The 22,253-nt window shown below is 48.0% G+C and overlaps 1 protein-coding gene across 20 annotated transcripts in view; it reads right to left on the bottom strand.

Annotated features, from left to right (window-relative positions):
* LOC139368399 (HECT, UBA and WWE domain containing E3 ubiquitin protein ligase 1) overlaps positions 1-22,253 on the bottom strand; it is a 79,247-nt gene that overhangs the window by 11,703 nt on the left and 45,291 nt on the right. For 7 of the 20 annotated variants that reach the window (XM_071107218.1, XM_071107217.1, XM_071107231.1 and 4 more), the window contains 30 exons: positions 21,983-22,135; positions 21,703-21,830; positions 21,353-21,434; positions 20,990-21,166; positions 20,598-20,748; positions 19,195-19,456; positions 18,713-18,893; positions 18,290-18,485; positions 17,831-17,998; positions 17,471-17,619; positions 15,439-15,547; positions 14,991-15,214; positions 14,342-14,553; positions 12,499-12,681; positions 11,516-11,691; positions 11,116-11,337; positions 10,477-10,578; positions 10,105-10,232; positions 9,704-9,863; positions 9,042-9,270; positions 8,477-8,655; positions 8,170-8,259; positions 7,795-8,001; positions 6,389-6,703; positions 3,474-3,684; positions 3,118-3,242; positions 2,632-2,855; positions 1,246-1,461; positions 905-1,089; positions 122-785 (listed from right to left, as the gene is read on the bottom strand). In XM_071107218.1, coding sequence (XP_070963319.1) covers positions 122-785; positions 905-1,089; positions 1,246-1,461; positions 2,632-2,855; positions 3,118-3,242; positions 3,474-3,684; positions 6,389-6,703; positions 7,795-8,001; positions 8,170-8,259; positions 8,477-8,655; positions 9,042-9,270; positions 9,704-9,863; positions 10,105-10,232; positions 10,477-10,578; positions 11,116-11,337; positions 11,516-11,691; positions 12,499-12,681; positions 14,342-14,553; positions 14,991-15,214; positions 15,439-15,547; positions 17,471-17,619; positions 17,831-17,998; positions 18,290-18,485; positions 18,713-18,893; positions 19,195-19,456; positions 20,598-20,748; positions 20,990-21,166; positions 21,353-21,434; positions 21,703-21,830; positions 21,983-22,135 — 5,808 coding nt within the window. The remainder of the gene's footprint in view (positions 1-121; positions 786-904; positions 1,090-1,245; positions 1,462-2,631; positions 2,856-3,117; positions 3,243-3,473; positions 3,685-6,388; positions 6,704-7,794; positions 8,002-8,169; positions 8,260-8,476; positions 8,656-9,041; positions 9,271-9,703; positions 9,864-10,104; positions 10,233-10,476; positions 10,579-11,115; positions 11,338-11,515; positions 11,692-12,498; positions 12,682-14,341; positions 14,554-14,990; positions 15,215-15,438; positions 15,548-17,470; positions 17,620-17,830; positions 17,999-18,289; positions 18,486-18,712; positions 18,894-19,194; positions 19,457-20,597; positions 20,749-20,989; positions 21,167-21,352; positions 21,435-21,702; positions 21,831-21,982; positions 22,136-22,253) is intronic. The other 13 variants (XM_071107236.1, XM_071107237.1, XM_071107238.1 and 10 more) reach the window with 10 other exon arrangements.

Genomic DNA, 22,253 nt, shown 5'->3' with positions numbered 1-22,253 from the left:
TATCCATCAAACACACCATTCATAAATCAGCACAGAGTTTTTGGACCCCCAAGATGAATGACTGACAGACGTGAGCAGGGACGTGTTCACCACCCATCCAGAGTACGAAACAGTCTCCTACCTTGGCCAGTTGGATAAGAGTATCCAGTACGTGTCGACAGACCACAGGGGCGGCCTGGGGGTGGATGTGTACGGTCGACCCTCCTCCCCCTGCACACGTCATCCCCGCCGCACCCCCCTGTACCCCTCCTCCCAGGGTCCCCCCGGGCCCTCCTGATGTCCCCCCCGCAGAGTGCCGGTCGGCATGCTTCCGTCCCGACGCCCGCTGGATCTGGAAAATGTTTGTACGGCATCCTAGCGCTGCGTCCATGGAAACGGACAGCCAAGAGAGCTGGGAGGAGCTACGAGACTCCACCCGGTTGAGAAGCTCCAGAGAGGAGGAAGAGAGGGAGGCGGAAGCGGTTGCTGCGGTCGTAGACCCTTTACTCCCTCCGTAACCTCCCTGACCGCCGGCAGTCCGCTTGCCTCTGGCGTCTTCCAGGCGGGTGGTCTCGACACAAACCTCACTCTCGCTGCTGCGCTGCAGGATGGAGAGGAGACTGCGGATGACCCAGCCACGCGTCTGGGAGTGGTAGCACAGGTTGCGAAGCACGCGGTGCAGACGGCTGGTGTTGAGTTTGGGTTCGTCTACGAAGAGGAGGACTAGGAGACAGGACAATGCCTCATGGTCCAGGAGCAGACGACCCCGCAGACGCAGCAGAGAGTCCACACTGGAACTGGACGGTCTGGGGAGAGGACAGAGGACAGGTTAGATGGGAGGTTGTCATAAGATGTCATACACACACACTTTAAACAGACTCATCTCTCACAGACTTTATCCCCACACCAGTCCTCGCCCTCTCACCTGCTCTGGTTGGCCCCTCCTCCCATTTGGAAGGTCCCGCCTCTCTGCACAGCAAGGCGGGTGTACTGTACCCCTCGGTTGCCCCCCAGGCGGCTGGTAAACGCAGGTGACCTCAAAATGGCCGACAGGGCCGAGCTGGAACTATGGCCGAACAGCCTCTCGTGCATCAGCTGTCTCTGACGAGCCTGGTGATGTCATAAAATGACTCCATTAATATCCCAGTATATTATGTAGCCGGAACAGAACTTGATCATTTTTCTAATTGTATTTTTTGAAGTTATTCTATGCAAGTTCACTTTTGTTACTTGGTGCTAGTGTGAAGTAAAACGTTTGAATCTTACACTCACCTCCTGCTCCCGGCGCAGCGCGGCTGCCTCGGCGGCGATGTCCGGGGGCATGACAGCCAGCACGCTGTCCTCCATGTCTTCTAGGACAGAGCGCCGCAGCTCCGAGGGGAGGGTCTGGATGAAGGTGACGGGGTCCAGGGGAGTGTCGCCCTGCGTGGGCTGCTGGGACAGCTCTCTACGCTGCTGTTCAGCACGTTGTTGGGCCAGGACCTGGGGAGAGGAGAGACCAATGAGAGTTCTTTAACTAATGATCCCAATTTTGAAAAACCGTATTAAGGCTTTAAAGCATTCATTAAGTCTTCCTAAGGCCATACATAGAGGCTTCAACAGCTTGAGTATAATGGAAATGTTAGGTGTTAGACCAAGATCACTAAATCTTCCCCTCTCTACACTACTCATAAACATGTACACTACATGGCTCAAAGTATTGGGACATCTCATTCCAAAACCATGGGCATTATTACGGAGTTGGTCCCCCCTTTGCTGCTTTAACAGCCTCCACTCTTCTGGGAAGGTTTTCCACTAGATGTTGGAACATTGCTGCGGGGACTTGCTTCCATTCAGCCACAAGAGCATTGAGGTCAGGCACTGATGTTGGGAGATGAGGCCTGGCTTGCGGTCGGCGTTCCAATTCATCCCAAAGGTGTACGATGTGGTTGAGGTCAGGGCTCTGTGCAGGCCAGGCAAGTTCTTCCACACCGATCTTGACAAACAATTTCTGTATGGACATTGCTTTGTGCACGGGGGCATTGTCATGCTGAAACAGGAAAGGGCCTTCTCCCAAACGGTTGCCAAAGTTAGAAGCACAGAATCGTCTAGAATGTCATATGCTATAGCATTAAGATTTCCCTTCACTGGAAGTAAGGGGCCTAGCCCGAACCATGAAAAACAGCATCCACCAAACTTTACAGTTGGCACTATGCATTGGGGCAGGTAGTGGGTCTCCTGGCATACCCAAACCCAGATTAGTCCGTCGGACTGCCAGATGGTGAAGCGTGATTTATCACTCCAGAGAACGTGTTTCCACTGCTCCAGAGTTCAATAGCGGTTAGCTTTACACCACTCCAGCCGAAGCTTAGCATTGCGCATGATGATCTTAGGCTTGCTCCTAGACATTGAAAGTCACTGAGCTCTTCAGTACGGTCCATTCTACTGCCAAAGTTTGTCTATGGAGATTCCATGGCTGTGTGCTTGATTTTATACATCTGTCAGCAATGGATGTGGCTGAAATAGACGAATCCACAAATTTGAAAGGTGTCCACATACTTTTGACCAAGGAGTGTATTTAAGTAAAATTTTAAGCCCCACATAGATCATTTACAAGACAAGTCATAATACATAAAAGGATGATTATAAGGGTGATGTATTTTCGTTCCTCACCTCCTCCTGTATGGCGGGTGGCAGGGCAGCCAGGAACTCAGGGCTGACTTCTGTGACGCCAGGTCCTCCTCCCAGTACGGGGGCAGTGGTGGAGGGGAGGGTGGCGGCGGCAGGGGGGCGTGCTGGGGGTCGGATACCCAGCTGGTTCTGGAGCACCTCACGACGGATATCCTCTGGAAGAGCTGCCAGGAAGGATGGGTCTACACCCTCTGGTAGACTGATGCCTGGAGGAGGAGGGGGGGGTGAGTGTAGGGCTCTACTGTGCATGACGTAACACAAGGGTGGCCAACTCTCCCTCTGGAGATCTACGGTGTATGCATGCTTTTGCTCTAACAATCGAGGTCCAATTAAGGTCCTGATGAGCAATAGGTGATTAGAAGAACCATGTGTTAGCATCGGATTGGAAAAAAATGTGCTTTCTCCAGGAGGAATGCCTACCACTGAGGTAGAGGGGCCAGAGAAACCAGCCAATGAGACTCTTCTTACCTGCCAGTGGGTCCTCATCCTCATTGCTGGTGGATGGGAAGGGCTCTTCCTGGATGGCCTGGGATTGGCTGTCTGCGCTGTCACTCCGGGGCATGGTCTCTCCAGGGAAGGAGACAGAGGTGGAGCTACAGAGGGGCAAAGTATGAGCAAGGGAGACAGAGAGAGCTCATCTTCCCCTCAGAGTTCCTGCCTAGATCACATTGGTATAAGTAATATGCTACAGTAGTAGCTCCATCTCGCCCTCTGATAGGTTAGGTATAATTTTGTTCATGTTTGATATACACCTATCCAAATATTTTAGGAGCTAGGGTTTGAATTTGGAACGTATCGTTAGTATTGTCCGCCAAGACCCTCACCCTGACTCCCCGTCTGTCTGCCTGGCCGTCAGTCCGCCGTCTCCACTCCCCGACAGCTCCTGTGGCAGATGGACAGCCTGGGTGGGGTTGGGGACGGGCTCTTCCTGCGTGGCAGAAATGGGGCTACTGGTATCCATGGGAGACCCTTCCAGTAGTGACAAGCCCACCGCTGCAGGCTCAGCGGTCTCCACGATGTCTGGACTCAGGGAGGCTGGGCGGAGAAGATTGGGGAGAGGAGAAGAATGAGTGAAAGAAGTGGGAAGGAAAATATGGGAGAAGAGGGGAAGAGAGAAAAGAAAAATGGTCAGTTAATACACTAAACAACTATGCATAGTCTGACGGCAACAAAGTGGTTGCATGAACACATATGCTCCGTTGCAAAATCTACACTAGCACGACACTTTGAAGCAATGTGTCGTTAGCCATGATTAGGGCTTTGGCAGTCATGACATTTTGTCTGCCGGTGATTGTCAAGCAAATAACTGCCTGTCTTACAATAATTGACCATCAATTAACAATCCCATTTACCATCTCCTGGCTTCCATGCATAGCCTACAGGTCACAAATGCAAACCTGTGGAACATCTACATTTGATAAAGTCTAATAAATCCATGTAATATAGCCTACACCGTCACAATAAATCAATTATCTATTTTAGACGGGTCTAAAGAAGCATGATATGAAGAAAACGTAGTCCATTTCAGAAGAACAGAATAGCATACACTGAGTTGTCCTTATGTTAGGCCCTGATCTGGCTGTGCCAAATGGCTGTGGGCTACACTAGTTCATTTAGCAGACAAGATTTGCTTCGAATTCTGTGGCATTTTATAGTATGAAGAACACAACTGAATAAAATAGAAAGTATATTTTCTCCAAACGATGAAGAAGTGGGCACATGCAGCTATTCTGCATTGAGCTGTTAAAATTAACAAAGAAACAGCTTCTCCTATATGCTTAATTTAGAGTTAATTATGCAACTTTGGTTGTGATACAAACATTGGGCTGTGTGTTTTGATTTTTAATCCATTCTCAGGCTTCATGATCCGACTAATGATGATTATTATTTTTACCCCTTTTTCTCCCCAATTTCGTGGTATCCAATTGTTTAGTAGCTACTATCTTGTCTCATCGCTACAACTCCCGTACGGGCTCGGGAGAGACAAAGGTTGAAAGTCATGCGTCCTCCGATACACGACCCAACCAAGCCGCACTGCTTCTTAACACAGTGCCATCCAACCGGAAGCCAGCCGCACCAATGTGTCGGAGGAAACACCGTGCACCTGGCAACCTTGGTTAGCGCAAACTGTGCCCGGCCCGCCACAGGAGTCGCTGGTGCGCGATGAGACAAGGATTTCCCTACCGGCCAAACCCTCCCTAACCCGGACGACGCTAGGCCAATTGTGCGTCTCCCCACGGACCTCCCGGTCGCGGCCGGTTACGAGAGAGCACGGGCGCGAACCCAGAGTCTCTGGTGGCACAGCTGCAGTACAGCGCCACCCGGGAGGCCCCAAATGATTATTTATTAAAGAAATGAAAGGCATGAGCTCTGCTTAGTATTTTGCTTAGGCTGCACACACTTCTCCAGTCTCATTCACAATTTGACAAGCACTTGAGATAATGCCTCAAATTTCCCAGCGGCATCCCCTTTGTGTGGCCGTAATGCCCTCTAAAAAAATCCATGCCTTTTGCTGCCAGTGGCCATTGGGCAGAATTAAGATAATAATTATAATTCCCCTCTCCCGGCTGCGTGCCCTGAAGCACTGCTCACTCACATGGCTCAATTATCATTAGCCAATGTCCGTCACGTGATCCGGTCTTTCTCACAGGCTACAAGTGAAGACAGACATCGTGGACGCAACTGCGTGTGTCCTTCTCCAATTCCGTGGTGCATATTGAAAGAACTGTCCACATTTACTTTTCGTCAGCCAACAAGATGAATACGCCTAACAAACAGAAAAAGCACTAGCCTATGTCAATCTACTACTGTAGATCTACTACTGTCTACTACTGTTCTATTCTGTGAGAAATAAACATTCCAAAAAGTTATACGCTAATATTGTCGCCCATCAGACTATTCTTGATTAACCTTGTCTTTACATATTATAAATAATATAAGTGTGAAATTTGAATGGACCATTATTATGCACCCGTCTTGAAACTAGCAGAGGGAAAAAAATACATATGCACTTAAAGGGATGGAAGACTCTTTTCCCGTGGTTTATTTTAGGCTATACTCCTGTTGTAAAGAGAAGCAATGTGCTTAATATCAGTAAAGTTGGGAAATAAATATAGTATGGCTAGCCTATAGAAAGCTGATGGGATTCTCTTTTTAAAAGAGGCCATCACTCTGTTTTTTCACACAATTGCATAGCCTATAGAAATGTTGTACAACATGAGCTTGTGGGCTCTCATGAAGTGTTTGATTAGATTTTCCATTTAATTTGCATTCATGTCAGAGTGATTAGAGGGACAATAGAGTGCTGAGTACCAGGCAGTTATCAAGTTTGGTAGGCTAATAATGACCATCAGCAGCATCAGAGCTTGGAGAAGCCTAATTACTGTGACTAACTGGTCACTTGGAATTTGACTGCAGTCATAACTCGTGACCGCCGGTGTGGCGGTAATACGGTCACTGTAACAACGCTAGCCATTATGGCTATATTTAAAAGGAGACCGCTTAGTCTACAGCATCACTGCAGATACATGTGTGCCCTTACTGCTCATCAGTCACTCTGTGAAAGAGGGTGCATTCGTTTAGCTACCCTGGTGCCCTGGATGGATGAGACCAACGGAATGGTCTCAAATGTGTAAACTCCACCAACCGGTGCGCTGGGAAAGCTAAAACGAACACACTTCTTACAGTTTCAAAGTTAGTCTACCTTCCCTGCCTCCATCCATCGCTCCTCCTCTCTCACCAATAGTGGGCACCGGGGACATTTCCATCTGTGACGCCTCCACTTCGCAGGTCGGCCTATCGGATGCCGCCGCAAGGGCAGGAAGACCGGCCCCTGCCAGGGCGGCCAGTGAATTGGCATGCGACTCGGCCAGGAGCAGGTCTGCGATTGGCTGGTGGACCTGCTGGCTGATGGCAGTCTCCAGGGAAACCAGGGCCTGTTCGTGGGGGGTGGGGGTTGTGGGGGTGACCTCTCCTGAGGGGGGAGCAGTGAGGAAACCATCCGAGACCCGAGGGGGGTCCAGACACGACACACCACTGCCCTGGGCCTCACCTTCTGAGTCAGGGGGGAGACAGAACAGAGAGAAGTTAGACAGAGTTCGGGAGTCCTAGGTTCACTTGACCTCCCTCTGATGGAACAACACACAGGAGGGATGAGTCAAACTAACTCAATAGTGAGCTATAGGTTCACCACTACAGTAGTTACATATAAAGTACAGAAACAGGTCCTACAGGTGTGCTAGTATCGGAATAGATTAAATAAGGGAAACTGGCTGGGGGAACCAAGGAGAGGTTTGGGGAGCACCGAGTTTGAGGGGTACAATGCTATCAATCCAAAGCTTATTTTTTCCTGGGTGAGATTGCTGAGAGTTGGGCAGCACTGAGGAAGGCAGTAAGTTGTATAGTTATCTCCCGTACGGGGCGCACTATCCTGATCCCCAACAACAACACAACTTACTACCTCACCACAGCACAGCCACAGAAGGGTATGGGTTCCACATCCGTATAACACACGCACCAGAAGCACATTAGGTTGCATAGCAACATCATGGTGTAGCTCACTTGGTAGAGTAAGGCACTTGCAACGCCAGTGTTGTGGGTTCGAATCCTACGGGGGACCAGTATGAAAATGTATGCACTCACTACTGTAAGTAGCTCTGGATAAGAGCGTCTGCTAAATTACTAAAATGTAAATGTAACTACATTCTCAGTAACCTTTTTTCCCCCCAAGTATTAGTTGCAGAGTAAGTGTCCAAGCCAAGATGTCAGTCCCGTGGTTTCCATGGTAATAGGGTCGTCTTGGCGTTGCCGTGGGAAAGACAGTAGACTGTATAGTTATCTCCCAGATCTGGTGTGATCCTAAAACTATACAAACTACTACCTCAACCCACAGCACGCTACGCTGTGTCCGTCTGTCTGTCTGCTGGCTTCAAGAGGGTCCAGACAGAGGACACTTAGTGGACCAGAGTCCATTAAAACATGCACAGAAAAAAAGACAGAAAAAGTGAACAGGAAGTTATCTGGAAAGAAAGGATTCACTTTCGCAAAAGGGTTAAAAGTTCGCCACAATCCGGTAAAAGCACTTGCACTCTTACAAAGAAATTATACTTAGTATAGTGTTCGCATTTAAAAACAAGGTGCCAGTACCAGCAGTGGTCTCTCCAGCCGCACCATTGACCGTCCCCAGTCCCGAGCCCTGTAGACTCTGCTCCCTGGCCTCCTCTCCTCCTGTCCTTCTGTCGTTCTGCTTAGCCTCCTCCTCCTCCGCCAGCTGGCGTCTTTTCTTCTCCCTCCTCTCCTCCAGCTCCTCATCTCTCAGGGTCTCCAAGTGTTGCAGGATAGGAACCTTCACCACTGGGAATGAGAGAGATGGGGTTAGAGGGATGGGCTGGGGTGTACAGTGTGTGTGTGCGTGCATCTATAAGTCTTCATGAGTAACTGTATGAATCAGCAACAATGTGAGAATCACAGAAAATCATTTTCTCAGTAGTCCAACAGCAGACTTGTAGAATACTGTCGTACCTGCTACACAGTCGTGCATGCTCTCAGCGTCCAGTACTTTACACTCATCAGTCCATCGGGTTAAGGCAGTGGGGATACTGGACAGAGTGCCTGGAAAGATACATATTTGAGATGAATTCAACATAATTCAATCAAAGCTTGGGCTCCCAGCACAGACTAAGCACCTAGGGACAGTTTCCAATAGATTCAGCCTTGTTCTGGACTCCTACTCCAATGACAGTATTTCTTAGTCCAGAACTAGAGCTAACTTGGGTCTGGTAAAGAGGCCCATATAGTAGACTGGACTGGTGGACAGCGATTGTCATACCTGCTTGTCCTCCGGTGCTGCTCTGCTCGTGGAAGAAGTCGTCGAGCAGCTCGTCGTCGGAGCGGGCGATGATGTGCACGTCCTCGTTGCCCACAAGGAGACGTGCGCGGCCGCGGGACTGCAGGGGCAGAGAGCTGGACAGCTGCAGGATGTCTGCTGCAGCACTGGGACCTAGCAGTCTGGAGGGGAGGAGAGAGAAGGCACATACACATTTAATATACAGCAGTTGATCGTCTTACAACACTGATGCATACACATTTAATATACAGCAGTTGATCGTCTTACACCACTGATACATAAACACTCACACACTTAAATCATACTCTCTTCTAACGCACCGACATGAACAAACACTTTCAGAACCTATGACCGTAGAAATGTATACACGAGTACAGCAACTATAATCAATACTTTGTTTTTGAGGTGCGATTGATTTAGCATTTGGGGGACTATTCCATTGGTTCCTTTGTACGTACAAAATCAAAAGCTGCTTAAAATGTTTGATAGAATCTGACCTATGACCTAGGAAAAGTCCCATTCATTCATTGTAGCATCTCCATCTCACCTCTGCAGGATGAGTGGAGGGTTGGGCTGTCTGTTCCCGGGGTAGTGGACGTGTATCGTGTGGCCCGTGTTGGCGGTGAGCTGGCGTAGCGTTCTCTGGCTACGACCCATGCCCTGCGCCAGGCGGTTGTTGGTGCCAGCTCCGCCCAGCGTTAGGGAGCCGTGGTCGGCGTGACGCACCATCAGGGGGTGAGAGCTGGGAATGTTGCCTGGGGAGGGAGGGATGTCAGCTGATGGGAACACGATAAACAGAGAGAACAGTTGCAGACATTAGGGGGAAACGTAGTGACACAACCCCGTCATTCTACATACTGCTATATGGCTATTATAATATAGGCTACGTAGCTACTCGTAAATCTATGTCTTTAGTGTTAGTTGTTCATTAGGATTTTTTTTTAAAAGAGACAACCTACTTTGAGAAATCAGGGCCCGTATTGATAAAGCGTCTTAGAGTAGGGGTGCCAATCCGGGATCAGTTTGGTCTTTTAGATTATGAATATATGGACAGGGGGAGCTGATCCTAAATCAGCACTCCTACCCTTGAGACGCTTTATAAATATATGGGCCCAGTTCAATAACATAGAAGCTGCCTTCTAAATCTATCCATACATTCAAAACAAAGACTATGAAAAACAAAGGAATAAAAACACCAATATGACTCACCGGTGGTGGAGAACATGTTGTCAAACTCTATGATGAGGTCATCGTCGCGGTCAAACCTCTCGAAGCGGATGTGTGGCGCCGCGTTGATGTCTGGGAAATCTTCATCCAGCTCCATCTCCGAACCTTCATCGTCGTCATCCTCATCTCCTTCTTCATCGTCCTGAGAAACAGAACATGGCATATTTAGACTATTTCTTCTTTCTTTACACTTTGTTATTTTTTCCATTACAAAACTCATTCTAGTTAGTAAATGGATACCATTCGAATGTGACCAAGCCGGTTCGAACCCAGGTGTCCTGTATAATAGCCCGCTAAGCCGGAGCCAATGCAAATCCTCACGACTCAGACAAGGTAACTGAACACAAAAAAAAAACTCCTTCCAGAGTCTTCAAACTCTTCACCTGATCCTCCTCCTCTTCCTCTTCTTCCTCCTCCTCTTCGTCCTGGCTGTCTTCTTCATCGTTGCTGCCACTGGAGTCCTCCTCCTGCGTGTGCTCCTCATCCTCAGGCTCCAGGATGTTCATAGAGTCTACGGTAGGAGAAGACGGAGAGGGGACAGTGAGCGAGACCAAACCACCCAACACACTTGAACTCTTTTCACCCTAATAACCTTATTTAACTAAATAAAACGAATTAAATAGATATTTCATGTATTTTTTACGACAGAGCCACGCCAAGCTGTACTGTGCTGGCTAGGTTACGCATACACCATAATTGTCAGAACCATGTTGGAGAGGACAATGTGAAAATAAAATATCAGAACCAGCACTTACCTTCTCGGTTGGCCTGTAGAGTAGAAGCCTGACTGATATTGGAGGGTGCCTCATCCATCAACACGTCCTCTTGTGATTCATCCTCACCACTGCCACGTCCCACTGAGTTACAGAGCAAACAACCAATCAGAAACAAGATGATGTACTGCATGTGCCCGCCCCTTTCTTCTACACCATCCCATTTCACTCTGATGAGTCCAGTGGTGTATTCAGACAGGTGAAACATTAAAGTAACATTTGTTTTCAAAGTTTATATTCTGTTAACTCGTACCCAAACATTTTTATTGACTCCTATACTCATGTGGCCAAAGCGTAAATCCGAGAAAAAAACACCAACAAAACCCAACTCAAACTTCTCTCAAATGATTGCCATTTCCCCCTAGAGGATGAGATCATCCTCCTGGGGATAATGAGCTGGCCGGTCAGTGGTCTACAAGAACTCATTTTTTAGAAATGAATCAAATCGGTCACATTTAATAGAAATCTGGAAAAACATTTCCTTTTAGAATGTTGCAGATAGAGATTTAATAGAGGTGAAATGAGACCCCAATTCTGTTCTAGAAAATGCTTTTCTAATTGAACGGTTTGTAACGTTTCACCCTTTTCAAAAGACGCCTGGATTCCAGACGCCCTGCTTACCGATAATGGAGCTATTGACGGCGCCAGCGTCTCTCTCCAACAGCTCGTCTATCAGATCCACCAGCTCGTTCTCCACCTGCATGGCCGTTGTGCTGAGCACCTCCGGCTGACCAGCGATGACTGCCGTGTCTCCCTCCGTCTCTCCGTCCATCAGGTCACTGTCTGTCCCCTGGACCCTGTGACTGCCCTCCACCAGAGTCCCCTCAGCCTCACCAGAGTCACCTGCAAAGAAAATGGATTCAGTGAGATGAACAGTAAGCCAAGAACAGTCTAAATGTGAGTTTCTGGGGAGCATGTGGGTGTCTGTGTAGTGTGTACATATTTGTTACTACATGTGTGTATGTCTACTATGTGTATGTGTTTGAGTGCAAACGTGTGTGTGTGTGTGTGCGTGCATCACCTGTGGTACCTTGTGTGTTGCTATTGGAGTCCCTGGCGGCTCCCACAGTGTCGTGCTCAGCCTTGTTCTTGCTGGATCCCCCCTTCCCTCCAAACAGGCTGCTGGGCTGGTTGACGATGCGGGACAGAGTCTCTAAGGGCTTCAGAGCTGCATTCACTGTGTTTGCCATGTTGGGACTGAGATAACAAGTCAATGGTGAGAAAAACATTTCCATTTTATATATTTTACCCCTTTTTTCTCCCCAATTTCGTGGTATCCAATTGGTAGTAGTTACAGTCTTGTCTCATCGCTGCAACTCCCACACGGACTCGGGAGAGGTGAAGGTCGAGAGCCATGCGTCCTCTGAAACACAACCCAACCAAGCTGCACTGCTTCTTGACACAATGCACATCCAACCCGGAAGCCAGCCGCACCAATGTGTCGGTGGAAACACCGTACACCTGGCGACCTGGTCAGCGTGCACTGCGCCCGGCCCGCCACAGGAGTCGCTAGTGCGCGATGAGACAAGGATATCCCTACCGGCGAAATCCTCTCTAACCCAGACGACGCTGGGCCAATTGTGCGCCGCCCCATGGGCCTCCCGGATGCGGCCGGCTGCGACTGAGCCTGGGCTCAAACCCAGAATCTCTGGTGGCACAGCTAGCCTTAGACCACCCGGGAAACCGAGAAAAACATTCTCAATGGAAGGAAGAAATAAGGAGACATTAAGCGATTTGACCACAAGATAGTTGAGAAAATATGAGATCTATGCAAATTTAAGCAATGCGACGTCACAATAACCAATTGGGGGGGGGAGCTCTTAAGCCAGCTTTGGCACCGTGCAAGACAAGCTACCAGTCAACGTGCTGTTTTGAATGCTGTTTGGAAGAAACACCCACAGGGGAAGATTTCCCTGATGCCTTACTATAAAGTAGTAAGCAATGTGAATCCTCTAAGAGGGTGAGTAAGGGGTTTGAGAGGATCAGTGGTGTGTGTGTGTGTACCTGGACAGATCGAGGCTGTGCGGTACTCTAGCCAGGTCGTTGACCAGTCCTTTCTTGAGGAAGAGGCGTATGATGTTGTTCATGCCGTTGTGCTGCGTCTTGGCTGCTGACGTGCTGTAGAAGCTAGAGGTGGACGGACACGACTCCATGATGGTGCTGATGATGCACATCACCGCCTGGAGCCTGGGGGGAGAGAGAGAAAAATGGGGAGTTTTCAGTGAAGCCTAGGCACACAGGGACAGATAAAAGGCATAACGAATGCACTATGAATCTGTCCATTAGTCAAATACATTACCAATTTCAACTTTTGACACACATCAAAGTGACAAATAACGGATGGTAAATAATAAACTCAGCAAAAAAAGAAACGTCCCCTTTTCAGGACCCTGTCTTTTAAGGATAATTCGTAAAAATCCAAATAACTTCACAGACCTTCATTATAAAAGGGTTTAAACACTGTTTCCAATGCTTGTTCAATGAACCATAAACAATTCATGAACATGCACCTGTGGAACGGTCGATAAGACACTAACAGGTTACAGACGGTAGGCAATTAAGGTAACAGTTATGAAAACTAGATGCCTTTCTACTGACTATGAAAAACACCAAAGGAAAGATGCCCATGGGCCCTGCTCATCTGCGTGGAGGGATGAGGACTGCAGATGTGGCCAGGGCAATAAATTGCAATGTCAGTACTGTGAGACGCCTAAGACAGCAAGCACTACAGGGAGACAGGGCGGACAGTGGCAGACCACGTGTAACACCTGCACAGGAGCGGTACATCCGAACATCACACCTGCGGGACAGGTACAGAATGGCAACAACAACTGACCGAGTTACACCAGGAACGCACAACCCCTACATCAGTGCCCAGACTGTCGGCAATAGGCTGAGAGAGGCTGAACTGAGGGCTTGTAGGCCTGTTGTAAGGCAGGTCCACGCCAGACATCACCGGCAACAATGTCGCCTATGGGCACAAACCCACCGTCGCTGGACCAGACAAGACTGGCAAAAAGTGCTTTTCACTGACGAGTCGCTGTTTTGTCTCACCAGGGGTGACGGTCGGATTCGCGTTTATAGTCGAAGGAATGAGCGTTACACCGAGGCCTGGAGCGGGATCGAGTATGAGGTGGAGGGCCCGTCATGGCCTGGGGCGTTGTGTCACAGCACCATCGGACTGAGCTTGTTGTCATTGCAGGCAATCTCAACACTATGCGTTACAGGGAAGACATTCTCCTCCCTCATTTGGTACCCTTCCTGCAGGCTCATCCTGACATGACCCTCCAGCATGACAATGCCACCAGCCATACTGCTTGTTCTGTGCGTGATTTCCTGCAAGACAGGAATGTCAGTGTTCTGCCATGGCCAGCGAAGAGCCCGGATCTCAATCCCATTGAGCACGCCTGGGACCTGTTGGATCGGAGGGTGAGGGCTAGGGCCATTCCCCCCAGAAATGTCCAGGAAATTGCACGTGCCTTGGTGGAAGAGTGGGGTAACATCTCACAGCAAGAACAGGCAAATCTGGTGCAGTCCATGAGGAGGAGATTTAATGCAGCTGGTGGCCACACCAGACACTGACTGTTACTTGTGATTTTAACCCCTCCCCCGCTTTGTTCAGGGACACCTTATTCCATTTCTGTTAGCCACATGTCTGTGAAACTTGTTCAGTTTATGTCTCAGTTGTTGAATCTTGTCATGTTCATACATGCTGAAAATAAACGCAGTTGAAAGGGAGAGGACGTTTCTTTTTTTGCCGAGTTTATGAGCCCCATGGAAAAAAACTTTGGCTTAATTGTTTTGAGACAATTATGATATCTCTGCCCTGCCCAGCCCACTCCCTCACCTGGCGTGTTTCTCCGTGCCCTCTGCCATGGCCAGCGCCCGGCTGAGTGCGGCCTTCACCTCATTGACCAGGGCCACCTGTGCATCGGTGCCTGTGCCAGCAGCTGCCAGGCTGGCCAGGAAGAGGCGTGCCAGGGCTGGGGTGTCCTTGTCCTCAGAGCTCTGGGTGTGGGGCAACAGGTGGTCCAGCACAAAGGCTAATACACTGCAGTCCTGCAGGGGGAGAGAGACAGAGAGAGCAAGAAGGGAGTCAGGACGACAAGTCTTATACTCAACATATTACAAATATAGAGCAGTACAGTCATGTAGCAGAGGAAGAGATGGACTCTTGGGTGAGGAGAGGACTGGCACAATGTATTGTACATACCTCTACAGAAATGAAATACATATACAGCACACAGAGAGAGGACTAGAGTCAGGTCAAATAGAAACACAGGATATATTCCACATTTTCTCTAATGAGGTTGGAGTAGTGGCTATGGCAATACAGGGAGGGGAAGAGAAAAACAGGAGTTTGTCAACATCGTGTTTAAACTCCTCAAATCCTTCGAGCCCTTGAGGCAATTTGTGCCAAATGTATTACAGTAGTAAAACTCTACATAGATTGTGAAAGCTGGACGTTTTGCCCAGTCCAGGTAGAACACCCCTACCTCCTTGATGAGCTCAGACTGTCCGGCCGTATAGCAGTAGGATGCTATGAGGGTGGCAATGCCCACGTAGGACCTGACCAGCTCTGCCAGGAGACGTAGGATGGTGGAGGTGGGCATCAGGGGCTTGGAGGCCTTAGCCTTGGCCCCCTTACCCTCCTCTGAGCTGGCTCCCTTCTCCCCCTCCACCTCCTTCTTCTCCTCACGCATCTCCTCTGGAGTAGAGGCTGAGGTGGTGGGGAGAGAGGGTGGGAGATGGAGGGAGTGGAAAAGAGAGAGAAGAGAGTTAGGATCGAGCAGGGGGAGAGAGGTGTCTAGGAATGTTACAACACTGATGGGGCAATTGTGACAAATCGATTTTTGTTCATTCATTTGGTTTAAATACACTATATTGTATATTAGCATCATACAAATTGACCAAACTAAGGAAAGAAGTGTATTGTAAAAGTACCAGTGGAGGCTGGAGGTGAGGAGGAGGGAGGGAGGGTCTCACCTTCTCCCTGGGGTGTTCCAGACTGAGAGGAATCAGCTACCGCTCCATCTGCAGAAAACACCTGGGGCTGAGAGACAGGAGGGGGAGAAAATATGACCTACAATATATCTAGACCAATACAGCAGCTTTCAAAACATACATATCAATGTTTTGATTCAAGACACTCGCACTCCTGGGTCCGGTTCAAGAAGACAAACATTTTGAAATGGAGAGGTTTCACCTGAACTTGTCCAACAAGAACAGTCCTGCATCGGACCGGACACCACCCGTGACCCCCTCCAAAAAAATCAGCTTGTGGGTGGAATGAAAACATTTCTCGCGGTTCAAAACAATTATATTGCGGGTCAGAAACATTTCAAAAATAATATATTTCTTCAAAACCAGCAACTTGAATTGTGTTGCGAAGAGAGTGGAGCAGGGAATTGTCCATTAGTAGGCCCATTTGTGTGGTGCTGAAACACTCCTAATTTGTCAGAGTGCAGAGATTACGTTGTTATCTTCCGCCACATAACAATACGTTGCCAAGTTCATTTTCCCCGAGTCCATATAGCGCACGTGAAAATGCTTTCCTTTTTTTGGGGGCGGGAGATGCACTTGATTCAGCAGCCCTAGCGCAGAGAAGGCAAAGCGGTTGCATTTTTAACCATTTCATGTGTCTGAAGGCAGAACTCCACCTACCCAGCAGGCCCAGAGAGCAAATCAAGTGCACCTATAGGCCTACCGCTGGCCTATCAGAAAGCTCAGATCACCGTGTCTGCACAGTTTCCCAGAACCATAGAGTAAAAGGAAGCCTTGAACACGCAGCAGAGTTTGTATTGAGAGATGTCAAAACTTCTAAAACCATGACTAGACTCAACAAATACAGCAAAGAGCTGCTGTTTTGATGTGTAGCCTAAGTTTGTGTTTATGTTGTTATTCAGCACTGTCAACACTTTGTTCAACAGTTTTATAAGCCATAAAATGCACCTTCGCTCCTTCCAGTCACACTACAACCAGCACTGCAGCTGCAATAACAAGTACAGCAAAGATTGTCAATAAACTTGCGTTGTTTTTATTAGCGGCTTGTGTCTTTTTAAATATCGAGGAATATTTCACTTACTCTGATCATAGGAGTAACAACATGAATTGGTGCATGAGTTTCATTATTAACTGGAAGACTGTGTCCCCTTTTCTCAGTGGAGAGAGGGGGATGGTGAGTCTGGGGAGATGCAGCCTCACCACTGTTCCCTCCTTCCCCTCAGACTGACCATCAGATGCAGGACATCAGTCCAGTAAAAAAAAAAAAAGTTCTCACTTAGCTGTGCCTAACTATTAACAGTGTGATCATATATATATTTTTTTAAATATAATATCAAAACGGTCTGAGAAGAACAACGTTGGCAGGGAAACTCAAGCATAGCCAATGCTATGCTGTGATAACGTACAAACCTCTTTGCTACAGAACTTTTTTTATTTAGTTAATGTTGCATAGGCCTATGTTTTTGAAATTATGTTAAAAAATAAATAAATCTGAGCAGTAGATCTCGGCTTGCATTTTGACTCAGTGATATGGACTCAAAGTTGTGATTAGTCCAGTTAGTCAAAGGTTGAGTTGCCTACTAAATAAAAGAAGGCTCCCGGGTGGCGCAGCAGTCTAAGGCACTGCATCTCAGTGCTAGAGGAGTCACGACAGACCCTGGTTCGAATCCAGGCTGTATCACCACCGGCCGTGATTGGGAGTCCATAGGGCAGCGCACAGTTGGCCCAGCGTAAATAAGAATGTGTTCTAAACTGACTTGCCTAGTTAAATAAAAGGTTAAATGAAACAAATACAGATATTTTAGCAACCTATAGCCTATTTGAGTCAGGGAATAATTTATTTAAGTTTCAATAAAACGGCCCATATCTTTTGTTGTCCCGACGCAAAATGTTTTTGCTACCGTGTGCCCTACTGAAACAGGACCATGGCCAGAATGACTCTTACAAACAGCCAGCCAGACATGACACTTACGTTGATATGGAAAGCGGACTGCGAGTCGAAGTCACTGCCCTGTCTGGTGAGTCTGTACTGCTGGTAAACGTCGTCGCCCACATCCTGGAGGATCTGACACAGGTCCTGCCCCCCGGGCACCGCCACCGCACGCTCCTCTGGACGCTCCGCTACAGGGGAGACTTCACACAGTAAGCTAGACTTCACACAGTGAGCTAGACAGTAAGCTAGACTTCACACAGTAAGCTAGACTTCACACAGGTGTAGCTACAAGGCAACATTGATGTTAAGATCATGTGACTCCATGACTCAAGAGAAGACAGGATGAGAGGACTCACGGGAAAGACTAATCGGGATAGAGTGTTTGTGTGAGGGTCTTACCCTCTTCAGGGGCGTGGTAGGCGGCCAGGGCATTTAGCATGTCATAGATGACCTCTTTGATGGTGTCAGGGATGGGGGGCAGCGGAGACATTTTGAGGGGGGTGGTCTTCACTAGCTGCACCGCGTTGGGCCCCTTGATACGCAGATTCTCAAACTCATCATCTGAGGCTGAGCAGAGGAAGGGAGAGAAACACTTCGAGCAACCATGTACACGTTTAATCACTCAGTCACATTGTTACGTTACACTGTAAAATAGGGAACTAGCCGAGAGCTATAGGTGCAAGAGGATAGTTGAATGGCCACAGGTCTGTCCGAGATGTATACAAAAGTGGTTTAATAAAGATTTGGTCACCACACTACGCTGCTTTGCATGGTTCTTCCAGCTAGATAGGCCTGTGGCCATTTAACTATCCACTTGTATAAAATATGGATTTTTCCCATGAGAGTATTTTAACGTACCCGTACCAGCTCCGCGAGGTGCGGGCAGGGCGATGCGGACGCAGCTGTTGGCTGTGTCAGCGAAGCAGTCCGGGTTCCGGCAGGCGGCAGGGCCCAGAACACGCAGAATGTAGTTGATCTCTCTGGAGCCCAGGGAGCCTGATACCACACCTGACGTGGTGCTGCCCGCCCCGCTGGTCACTGCTGACCGTACCACCTAGAGAGGGTAGACAGGGGGCACTGTCACTCAGTGCAAAACCCTAATGGCTATATTGTACTACATTTTAACACTGACTGGGAGTGTCTCAACAGTCTAAAATGGGTTCCTATTTCCACTGATCAGGAAATAGTAAAAATAGCAATGGTGTTGGAGCTTTCTAGGAGAGGACTGTTGATATGCATGCTGGGTAGGTATTAGCGAGGGAGGGGTTTAATATCCAGTACCTTCTCCATGGTGTGTCGTAGCGTGGCGGGGTCCTCTATGATGTGTCTGAACAGCAGGGTGACGAGGGGCGTGAAGCCGTTGAACCCTGACCCCTGTGTCAGCCCCAGGATCATCCTGGTACTCTTCAGCTCAGCAAACATCATGGCGTAATGGTGGGTCCTCGTCAGGCGTAGGCATAGCCTGAAAGAGAAGAAAACACTTTAGTTGTAGAGGGCTTTTCGTCACACTAACAAAATATTCCAGAAGTACATTTTAGTCATGTAGCAGACGCCCTTTTCCAGACAGAGCGACTCAGTCAGTATATCCAACTGATGTTAGGCAGGCAAAAACAAACACAAGAGTCATTGCAAGTAAACCTTCCTACAAGATAGCCACTGTCAGCTAAATGGTCTAGAGCTTTTCATAACACTCAAGACAACTTTTAATAACAAAAAAAAGATTCAAGAAGAAAACAAGAACCATATAGAAGTAAAACAGGAACCTTAGTGTGGCGTGGAGGGTGTCTGGGTCCACAGGGACACTGATCATGGAGACACAGGCTCTGATGAGCACTGTGGTCATATCCTCCGTCAGGCCCTGCACCACGATGGCTCCTCCTGTCCCGGTGCGTTCCGATGTGGGGTCCAGGGGGGCTGTGGGAGGGGGGGCGGGGGGAGCAGAGGGACCGGAGGAGGACTCTTTTAGTTGGGGGGTAGCATTGTCCTCTTTTGGAGCACTCATCTCCACGGCTACTGGGGCAGAGTCTGAAAGAATCAGAGAGGGGGATGTTACTACGGTACACAACTATAGAAACGGTATAACTGGTCTAATGACATACATACACACACGCTACCGTATCAGAAGTTTGGGGCCACTTAGAAATTCTTGTTTTAGAAAGGCCATTTTTTTGTCCATTAAAAAATATCAAATTGATCAGAAACAGTGTAGACAGTGTTATTGTGGTAAATTACTATTGTATTGTAGGAAACAGCTGATTTATGGATATCTACATAGGCCCATTATCAGCAACCATCACTCCTGTGTTCCAATGGCACATTGTGTTAGCTAATCCAAGTTGATCATTTTAAAAGGATAATTGATCATTAGAAAACCCTTCAGCAATTATGTTAGCACAGTTGAAAACTGTTGTTCTGATTAAAGCAATAAAACTGGCCTTCTTTAGACTAGTTGAGTATCTGGAGCATCAGCATTTGTGGGTTCAATTACAGGCTCAAAATTGCCAGAAACAAATAACTTTCTTCTGAAACTCGTCAGTCTGTTCTTGTCTTGAGAAATTAAGGCTATTCCATGTGTGAAATTGCTAAGAAACTGAAGATCAATTACAACAATATGTACTACTCCCATCAAAGAACAGCACAAACTCGCTCTAACCAGAATAGAAAGAGTGGGAGGCCCAGGTGCACAAACTGAGCAAGAGGACAAGTACATCAGTGTCTAGTTTGAGAAACAGACTTCTCACAAGTCCTCAACTGGCAGCTTCATTAAATAGTACCCGCGAAACACCAGTCTCAACGTCAACAGTGAAGAGGCGACTCCGGGATGCTGGCCTTCTAGGCAGAGTTGTAAAAAAAAGTAATATCTCAGACTGGCCAATAAACAGTGAGAGTGCAGTTTGTGGCTCCAGCAATGGCTAACAAAAGGTCAAGAACATCTGCACACATCACCTTTAGCTGAAAATGTGCTTTAATCTACCATATCTGCTTATAAAACACTGGGGTTGTGCATATCACTAAAACAGTGTCTCCCATCTAGAAGGCCATTACATGAGTGTCTGTGTGTCTCCTCTGCCTTGCCCCAGTCTCCCTTCTCCCTCTCATAAACCAGTTTGAGGCTATACTGGAACGATAGCTCCTCCCATCTAGTAGTAGTCGGTCTAGTCATCACCTGGGTCTGTCTGGGTCTCCTCTGCCTTGCCCCGGTCTCCCTCCTCTCTCTCAGAGTCCGTCATGCTGCCCGTCTTGGCCGGCTTAGGAACGCGAGGCACTCTCTGGACCGTGAGCATCACCGGACGACGGTTACCCGTCTCCTCATTCACCTGGAATAGAAACATTAGAAGAAATCTGAGAAAGGAAATGGTTTACCGGACCCAAATTTAACCCATTACTGAACTGAAAAGCACTTTCAATGAATACTCTCCTTTGAGCATGCTTTTAAAGACCAGGATTTTTAAAAAAGTAAATAAAATAAAATAAATATGTTTCACTGTTTGTCGACTCAGTTATTTTGTTTGAGTTGGAGTGGCATGTATAAGAGAGGCTATGAGGAAGAGTTCCTACCTGGACCATGGTGTTGAACTGTACGGTGTATCGCCTGCGTCCCGCGGTGAATCGGACGCTGCTTTCTCCAGCCCTCCAGGCTGAGTCTATAGTGCTGTTGTTAGAGGCAGAGTAGCTGCACCAGCGGCCGGACCGGTCATCAAACCAACGCCAGTTATTACCATTGGGCTGCAGGTACTGGAGAGAGGGGAGGAAGAGAGAGGGAAGAAAATTATTTTATTGTCCATGGGAAACAAGAAAATGTGTATTTTCAGTGAGAGAAGGGTCAGGAAAAGACCAGCTATGGCAACACGATGGTAATCATATGCATATTCTATAGAGTCGGTTCATCTTTATGCGACACTCGGAGGACATCATTCTTACCTTGTTCATCTGCGCTCTGCGTTTGGATGAGACGGCCATTTTCTCATAGAAGTCAATGATCAGCAACACTGGAGTGATCCACCTATAGAGAGTCACAGACAACGTGCAGCCGTATTGAACATCGCAATTTGTCTGGGAGGAGCCAGGCTTATACATTTACTTCACCTGAAGTAATTCTCTCTAGTAAGGCATTGGAAAAAAGGAAAGAGATCGTTTATGCTGTTATTTCTAGCAGGACACTATGACACTATTTTTGAAGGGCAATCCTGCAGGTGTGCCAGCTAGCTAATCTCGAGCGGTCAGTTTCGTCAGTTTTCTGTGACAGATCCAGAGGACGGGGTGGTACTGACTTGGGTGTCTGGATGTCCTTCTGCTCCTTGGCAGCCTGCAGACAGGGCTGCACCACCTCCAGCAGCTTGATGAGCACATTGAGGATCCCACTGTTCTCCACCACCCTGGCACACGACAGCTTCAACTCCTTAAGGAAAACAGGACAGCGTGGATCAGCATACAGGGCCAGTGAGTGAGTGTGAGTGAAAGGAATTGCTGTGCTTCTCTTTCTCTGCCATTACCTCAAACAAATATTTTGAGCAGTAGGATGTTTTTCTGTGTGTGTCTGTTTTTCCGTACCTCAAAGAGCAGTGTGAGCAGCAGGATGCGTGTTGCCAGGTTGGAGGCTTGGGGCAGGGTGGCCATCTGTCTGGTCCACTCGGACACCGTTTTGGTGTCGCTGGTGGTCAGGGGTACTGCTGCCTTGATCAGCACGTCTGCTGCCTCCCACACCTACACATCAGAAACATGACAGAGAGGCTGGTATACTGATACTAAAGTCTATAAACACATTTGACTGCACCTATCCGGTGTATGTGAAATAATTTATATATATATTTTTTTTTAACTC

Source organism: Oncorhynchus clarkii, chromosome 16 (assembly GCF_045791955.1).
Source record: "Oncorhynchus clarkii lewisi isolate Uvic-CL-2024 chromosome 16, UVic_Ocla_1.0, whole genome shotgun sequence".
NCBI classification, from domain to species: Eukaryota; Metazoa; Chordata; class Actinopteri; order Salmoniformes; family Salmonidae; genus Oncorhynchus; species Oncorhynchus clarkii.
The sequence above is the reverse complement of the archived record's forward strand: the minus strand, read 5'-3'. Positions and strand labels throughout refer to the sequence as shown.